This window comes from Hippopotamus amphibius, chromosome 15, assembly GCF_030028045.1.
Source record: "Hippopotamus amphibius kiboko isolate mHipAmp2 chromosome 15, mHipAmp2.hap2, whole genome shotgun sequence".
Taxonomy (NCBI): domain Eukaryota; kingdom Metazoa; phylum Chordata; class Mammalia; order Artiodactyla; family Hippopotamidae; genus Hippopotamus; species Hippopotamus amphibius.
In genome coordinates, this window is record NC_080200.1 from 14,496,523 (window position 1) to 14,504,901 (window position 8,379).

Below are 8,379 nucleotides of genomic sequence, written 5' to 3' on the forward strand. Positions count from 1 at the left end.
CCACAACTAGAGAAAGCCCATGTGCAGCAATGAAGACTCAATGCAGGCAATAAATAAATAAATAAATTTAAAAAAACAAAAACAAAAATAACAAAGAAGCTCTTGAGTAACATGACCTGCTGGTCTACATGCCACACCTTCAGTAGCCAGGTTATAAACGGTATGGATACTTTGAAGTTAAGACTACATTTCCAGATAATAGAGACAGCAAAGAATAGGATGGAAGTATTTCAAATTCCCCAACTAAAGACAGTTAGAAAAAGGCAGTATTTTATTAATTCTTTCACCTGAAATTAAGGTAACCACATTACCGTGCTGTTATTATCATGACAATTGAATGTTGTTGTTGTTTTTTCTATATCCTGACAGCTCTTTCATCTACATGGAATCAGGAAATCAAACACATGCTTTGGAATTTCTCCTCTTGGGATTTTCTGCAAAGTCAGAGATTCAGTTCATTCTCTTTGGGCTGTTCCTGTCCATGTACCTGGTGACATTCACTGGGAACCTACTCATCATCCTGGCCATCATCTCAGACTCCCACCTCCACACCCCCATGTACTTCTTCCTCTCCAACCTGTCCTTTGCTGACATCTGTTTCACTTCCACCACCATCCCAAAGATGCTGCTGAACCTCCGGACACAGAGCAAAGTCATAACATATAAAGCCTGTCTCAGCCAGATATTTTTCTTCATTGTGTTTGGATGCCTGGGCAATTTACTGCTGACCGTGATGGCCTATGACCGCTTTGTGGCCATCTGTCACCCCCTGCACTACACTGTCATCATGAACCCCTGCCTCTGTGGACTGCTAGCCCTGGGATCCTGGTGCCTCAGTGTCATGGGCTCCTTGATTGAGACCTTGCCCATTTTGAGGCTATCCTTCTGCACAAATCTGGAAATCCCACACTTTTTTTGTGATCTTCCTGAAGTCCTGAAACTCTCCTGTTCTGACACTCTCACCAATAACATAGTGGTATACTTTGCAACTGGCCTTCTGGCCGTGATTCCTTTCAATGGAATACTTTTCTCTTACCATCAGATTGTTTCCTCCATACTGAGGATTTCTTCAGCTGGGGGCAAGTTCAAAGCTTTTTCCACCTGTGGGTCTCACCTCTCAGTGGTTTCCTTGTTCTACGGCACAGGCCTTGGGGTCTACCTCAGTTCTGCAGCCACTTCATCCTCTAAGACAAGTCTAGTGGCCTCGGTGATGTACACCATGGTCACCCCCATGCTGAACCCCTTCATCTACAGTCTGAGGAACAGGGACATGAAGGGGGCCCTGGGGAGACTCCTCAGCAGGGCAGCATCTCTCAGTGACAGGGCTGTTGCAGGCCTCTCATAAGTAGCAAGGATCAAACTTTGCCAACACTTTTCATGGATCTTGGATGTATCCAAATGTCAATTTATTCTCTTCTAGTCCTGGAACCATTAATCTTTCTGTGTCTTGATTTTGACCATGTTTAAAGACAGAGTATTATTTTTCTAGGGCTGCCATGACAAAGTGCCACAAACCAGGTGGCATAAATAACCATCTTAATTATCTTACAGTTCTAGAGACTAGAAGTCTGAAATCGAGGAGTCAACAGGGTCCATTCCTCCTAAGGGCTCTGATGAAAAATCTGTTTCCATGTCTAGCTTCTTTTGGTTTGCTGGTCATCTTTGGAATTCCTTAGCAAGTAGAAGCTTGACTTCAATCTCTGCATTTATCTTCATATGGTGTTCTCCCTCTGTGTGTGTGTGAGTGTGTGTGTGTATGTGTGTGTTTGTGTGTGTGTCTGTATGTGCAGCTATGTCCAAATTCACCTTTCTATAAGAAAGCCTGTCAAATTAATTACAGACCTAGTCTATTCCACCTTAGACCTTGCCTTAACTTGACTAATTACATCCACAACAATCCTATTTCCAAATAAGGGCAAATTCTGAGGTTCTAGATGTTAGGACTTCGAAGCACAAATTTCTGGTAGACATAACTCAGCCCATAAAGGACAGTTTCATCATGTCTAGCTTCAAGTGCTAAGTATGACCTACACACCAAACTCTGGCCTTTTTATGGTTTTCTAAATAAAGTTTTATTGGAATACAGCCACACCCCTTTGTGTACATACTTTATATAGCTACTTTCATGCTACAGCAGCAGACTTGGGTAGTTGTTTAAAAAGCCTAAAATGTTTACTACCTGGCCCTTCGCTGTAAACGTTTGCTGGCCTCTGAATTAAACTAATGCTGTCACTTCACTTTGTTAGCTAGAATCTCAGAACACCATCAAAATCCCCACAAAACATCATTATTGCCATTAATGTATGTTGTTAGAAGGGTTTTTACGAGATGCTAAATCAACAAAAAGTGATCCTTTTCCTGATAATCTAAATAGTCATTTTCATAATGGCCAGGAATTTTGCCTTTTCTTAATCTTCATATCTCCTCTGCCTAGAAAAAAAGAAATCTTCCATAGGAGAGAAGTACAGTCAATTCTTCTTCAGTGAGTAGATCTAAACAAGCCTATGCAAATACTGACTAAATAAATGGAATTAGTAAAGCTCTTAGGTATTCTGTAGTTAAACTTTACAGTGATTACTAGTAATACCATTATATGAAAGCTTTGTTGCAAGATTATTAACTTGCCATCCTGCTCTTGTTAAGACAAAGGCCATGTTATCAGCTCCAAGTGGACTTGTGTATGATGGGAAGGATTGGAACAATGGTCAGCTGTTTATGTATACTATTCAATTAGTGAAAATGATCCTTCTGTCTCTACCTGAGAAGGAAGAGTTATGGTAGAATATATATTGTTGGGAAGTTCTCAACATTAAAGACCTTCCAGGGGGAGGAGTCAAGATGGCGGCATGGGAGGACGCAGAATTTGCGGCTCCCCACAACTAGGGCACCTGCCCGACACTGGTGGGGAGACTTGACACCCAAGGAGTTGGGAGGAACTCCTGAGTGACAGGGTAGGACCTGGGGGGATTGTGAGGGGGGAGGAGAAGTGGAGGCCAGAGAGGACTAGTGCTCTTGAGGGGTGGCTGAGAGAGGGAGGAGTTCCCACATCTGGAGGGACCCTCGGGGGCTCAGAGGATCAAGGGGGAGCGCACATAGCATTTCCCCTGCCCAATCTGGCCAGGAAGCCTGCTGGGCTTCCAGGCCGGGCCCTCTGCCCTCCAAGGTCCCCTCCAGGCTGCATGGGTTCTAGAGGCATAGGAGGGAGTGAGGTGTGGGGAAGAGAAGGAGAGGCAGATAGGGAGGGCACCTTCTGGGATGGGGGATCAGGGGATGTGCCGCAGGCATTTCCCTTGCCCAACCCTGTTCGGCTTCCAGGTCTCGTCCCCTGCCTTCCAGGGGCTCCCTCCAGCCTCATGGGTCCTGGGAGCATGGGGGGGGGGCATAGAAGAGAGGCCAATGGGAGGGAACTTCAGGGATCAGAGGATGGGGGGGACGTGCTTAGCGTCTCCCCCACCCATTGGGGCCCAGGGAGGCTACTGGGGTCCTGGACCTGGTCCTCCACCCTTAAAGCCAGAGGCACTCCTGGGCTCCTCCTGCCTCCTTGAACCTAAGCCCCTCCCCCCACCTCCCCCAGGGCCTTTTCTGGCCCTATGGGTCCATAGAGTAGGCCCCTCCCATTACCTAAATACCACCCCTGCCTAAGCCCCACCCCCCCAGAGCCAAGGCCTTTCACAGCTTTTTTTCCCCCTCCTCTTTTTTGCTATTGTGGTTCTGTTTTACCTTCCAGTTGTTGTTTCATCTATATTTTTATTTTTCTAACATATATGTTAATTTTATAATCTTGTTTTTTACTCTTTGTTATTATTCTGCTTTTTTTCTTTTCTTTTCTTTCTTTCTTCTTCTTTTTTTTTCCCAGCTGTTGCCCCGCACCGCTTGTAGGACCTTGGTTCATAAGCCGGGGGTTGGGCCTGAGCTCCTATGGTGGGAGCTCTGAGTCCGAACCACCAGACTAACAGAGAACCTCAGATTGCAGAGGGAGGAACACTCGCAAATTCATTCTACAAGGCCACGATAACCCTAATACCAAAACCAGACAAAGATATCACACACAAAAAAACAAAATTACAGGCCAGCATCACTGATGAACATAGATGCAAAAATCCTCAACAAAATACTAGCAAACTGAATCCAACAACAAACTAAAAGGATCATACACCATGATCAAGTGGGATTTATTCCAGGAATGCAAGGATTCTTCAAAATAATCAAACCAATCATTGTGATACACCATATTAACAAATTAAGGAATAAAAACCATAGATTCATGGAAAGCTTTTGACAAAATTCAACACCCATTTATGATAAAAACTCTCCAGAAAATGGGCATAGAGGGAACCTACCTCAACATAATACAGGCCATGTATGACAAATCCACAGCAAACATCATTCTCGATGGTGAAAAATTGAAAGCATTTCCACTAAGGTCAGGAACAAGACAAGGATGTCCACTCTTGTCACTCTTATTCAACATAGTTTTGGAAGTCCTAACCACAGCGGAGAAGAAAAACAAATAAGGAATCCAAATTGAAAAAGAAAACGTAAAACTGTCACTGTTTACAGATGACAAGATACTATACATAGAAAATCCTAAAGATGCCACCAGAAAACTACTACAGCTAATCCATGAACTTGGTAACGTAAGCAGGATACAAAATTAATGCACAGAAATCTCTTGCATTCCTATATACTAACAATGAAAAAAATCAGAACGAGAAATTAAGGAAACATTCCCATTTACCATCACAATAAAAATAATAAAATACTAAGAATAAACCTACCTAAGGAGACAAAAGACTTGTACTCAGAAAACTGTAAAACACTGATGAAAGAAACCAAAGAGGATATAAACTGATGGAGAAATATACCATGTTCTTGGATTGGAAGAATCAATACTGTGAAAATGAAAATGAATGTACTACCCAAAGTAATCTACAGATTCAATGCAATCCCTATCAAATTACCAACGGCATTTTTCACAGAACTAGAACAAGAAATTTTACAATTTGTATGGAAACACAAAAGACCCTGAATAACCAAAGCAAACTTGAGAAAGAAAAATGGAGCTGGAGGAATCAGGCTCCTCAGCTTCAAGCTATACTACAAATCTAAAGTAATCAAGACAGTATGGTGCTGGCACAAACACTAAAATATAGATCAGTGGTATAAGATACAAAGCCTAGATATAAACCCACACAAATATGGTCACCTAATTTATGATGAAGCAGGCAAGAACATACAATGGAGAAAAGGCAGCCTCTTCCATAAGTGGTGCTGGGAAAATTGGACAGCTACATGTAAAAGAATGAAATTAGAACACTTCCTAACACCATACACAAAAATAAACTCAAAATGGATTAAAGGCCTAAATGTAAGGTCAGACACTATAAAACTCTTAGAGGAAAACATAGGCAGAACACTCTATGACATAAACCACAGCAAGATCCTTTTTGACCCACCTCTCAGAGTAGTGGAAATAAAAGCTAAAATAAACAAATGGGACCTAATGAAACTTGTACAGCAAGGAAACCATAAACAAGACAAGAAGACAACCCTCAGAATGGGAGAAAATACTTACCAACGAAGCAACAGATAAAGGATTAATCTCCAAAATATACAAACAGCTCATACAGCTCAATATCAAAAAAACAAACAACCCAATCAAAAAATGGGCAGAAGGCCTAAATAGACATTTCTCCAAAGAAGACATACAGATGGCCAAGAGGCACATGAAAAAAATGCTCAATATCACTAATCATTAGAGAAATGAAAATAAAAACCACAATGAGGTAACATCTCAAACCAGTCAGAATGGCCATCACCAAAAAATCTAGAAACAATAAATGATGGAGAGGGTGTGGAGAAAATGCAACCCTCCTACACTACAGGTGGGAAAGTAAATTGATACAGTCACTATGGAAAACAGTACGGAGGTTCCTTTAAAAACTAAAAGTAGAACTACCACATGACCCAGCAATACCACTACTGGGCATATACCCTAAGAAAACCATAATTCAAAAATATACATGTGCCACAATGTTCATTGCAGCACTATTTACAATAGCCAGGATATGGAAGCTACCTAAATGTCCATCAACAGACGAAATGGATAAAGAGGATGTGGTACATATATACAATGGAACATTAGCCATAAAAAGGAACGAAATTGAGTTATTTGTAGTGAGATGGATGGACCTAGAGTCTGTCATACAGAGTGAAGTAAGTCAGAAAGAGAAAAACAAATACCATATGCTAATGCATATGTATGGAATCTTTAAAAAATGGTACTGATGAACCCAGTGACAGGGCAAGAATAAAGAAGCAGATGTAGAGAACGGACTTGACAACACAGGGTTGGGGGGAGGGGAAGCTGGGAGGAAGTGAGAGAGTAGCACTGACATATATACACTACCAAATGTAAAATACATAGATATTGGGAAGCTGCTGCATATCACAGGGAGATCAACTCAATGATTAGTCATGACCTAAAAGGGTGGGATAGGGGCGGTGGGAGGGAGGCTTAAGAGGGAGGGGATATGGGGATATATGTATAAATACAGCTGATTCACTTTGTTGGACAGCGGAAACTGGCACAACACTGTAAAGCAATTATACTCCAATAAAGTTCTAAAACACACACACATACACACACACACACACACACACAGGTTGAAAAAGAGTCCATAGTAGAGATTTAGAGAGTGAAGTAGGACAGTGAGAGACAAGTACTCTCCAGGCAGTTTCCTAATACCTGATTAATAAATATGGGTAACATGTTCATTACTAAGAGAAAGTTTGTATGTTTGTTTTGTTTGTTTGCTTGGTTTTTAATCTGTACACCTTATTAGGCTACTGCTGGAAAAGTGTATTTTTCTTCCAGATAACATGCACAGTCCCTTTATATAGTAGCAACTCAAATTCATTTGCTTGTGTGGCTCAGACATTTATCGGGACATCTGTTAAAGGTCCATCCAACTCAGCAGAATTTATTTATTTATTTATTTATTTATTTATTTATTTATTTTATCAGCTGCACTGGGTCTTCGTTGCTGCACACGGACATTCTCTAGTTGCTGCGAGCAAGGACTACTCTTCTTTGCAGTGTGCAGGCTTCTCATTGCAGTGGCTTCTCTTGTTGCGGAGCATGGGCTCTAGGCACGTAGGTTTCAGTAGTTGTGGCACACTAGCTCAGTAGTTGTGGCTCATGGGCTCTAGAGCACAGGCTCAGTAGTTGTGGCACACGGGCTTGGTTGCTCCACAGCATATGAGATCCTTCCGGACCAGGACTCAAACCCGTGTCCCCTGCATTGGCAGGCAGATTCTTAGCCACTGCGCCACCAGGGAAGTCCCTAGAATTTAAATCAGGCTGACTTTCCACTAAGGAAAGTAGGAGGTGTTGTAATAGGGAAGAACAAATCTGACTCCATATTAGATCTGTTCCTTTTTACTTTAAACATTGTGCCTCGTTGCCTGTACTTAGTCATGCTGGCTCTGTACCTTTTGAATGTTACCTATAGCCTTAAATATACAGGATAGCCTATTCTCAGGGCTCGGACTCTTAAGAGTCCATTCATACAGAGTTAAAAAGTTGCAGAACAGAGAATAGCATGTGTCTTGTTGGGAGGTTACAGGACCATCATGAGCTGACTTACGAGGACAACGGCAAGAACAAAAGAGTTCGCCACCAAGAAGTTTGCAACAACCACACACCCCTCCCTCACTTTGCCTTTAAAAGTGCTTTGCTGAAGGCAGAAATACAGAACCAGATGTAGAGAACAAACATATGGACACCAAGTGGGGAAAGCGGGGAGGGTTGGGGGCGGAATGAATTGGGAGATTGGGATACCAAATTGTACACTCTAAATATATGCAGTTTATTGTAAAAAATTAAAAAATAAAAAGTTTTAAAAAAAAGCAAATAGTAAATTTTTTTTAAAAGTGCTTTGCTGAAACCTCTCAGAGAGTTCGGGGTTTGGGTGCTGCGAGCCACCCCCTCCTTGCATGGTCCTGCAATAAACCTTTCTCTGCTCCAGATTACAATGTTTTAGTTTGCTTGGCCTCACTGTGCAACGGGCACATGAACTTGCATTTGGTAACAGTGTGAGGCTTTATCTGAGGGCAGGGAAATAAACACCCCCCCCATTACATGTTATAGTGGCATTAAGTTTACATTAAAAAGCTCCACCAAGATGGTTTACTGGTGAACAGTTGGAAATTAGAAAGGCCTAATGTATGTTATGGGGCGGGGGGAGGCTGAAGATATTGGAGTGGGCTGAAATATTGGCAATGGAATAGTCTACCCAGAGTTTCCAACTGCTTGAACAAAATCACAAGCGACTGGGGCGACAACGCCACTGAGCAGATGGTAGAGGAAGTTGCACC

At 42.1% G+C, this 8,379-nt stretch overlaps 1 protein-coding gene across 1 annotated transcript; it reads left to right on the forward strand.

The window, feature by feature from the left end:
• Positions 1 to 382: 382 nt before the first annotated feature.
• Positions 383 to 1,345, forward strand: LOC130836868 (olfactory receptor 7C1-like). Its single transcript, XM_057709502.1, has one exon. It carries the CDS (start codon positions 383 to 385, stop codon positions 1,343 to 1,345), a length of 963 nt encoding a protein of 320 aa, XP_057565485.1.
• Positions 1,346 to 8,379: the final 7,034 nt, after the last annotated feature.

Coding starts and splice junctions, on each gene's coding strand:
- LOC130836868 (XM_057709502.1), top strand. CDS start 383: ATGGAATCAGGAAATCAAACACATGCTTTGGAATTTCTCCTCTTGGGA.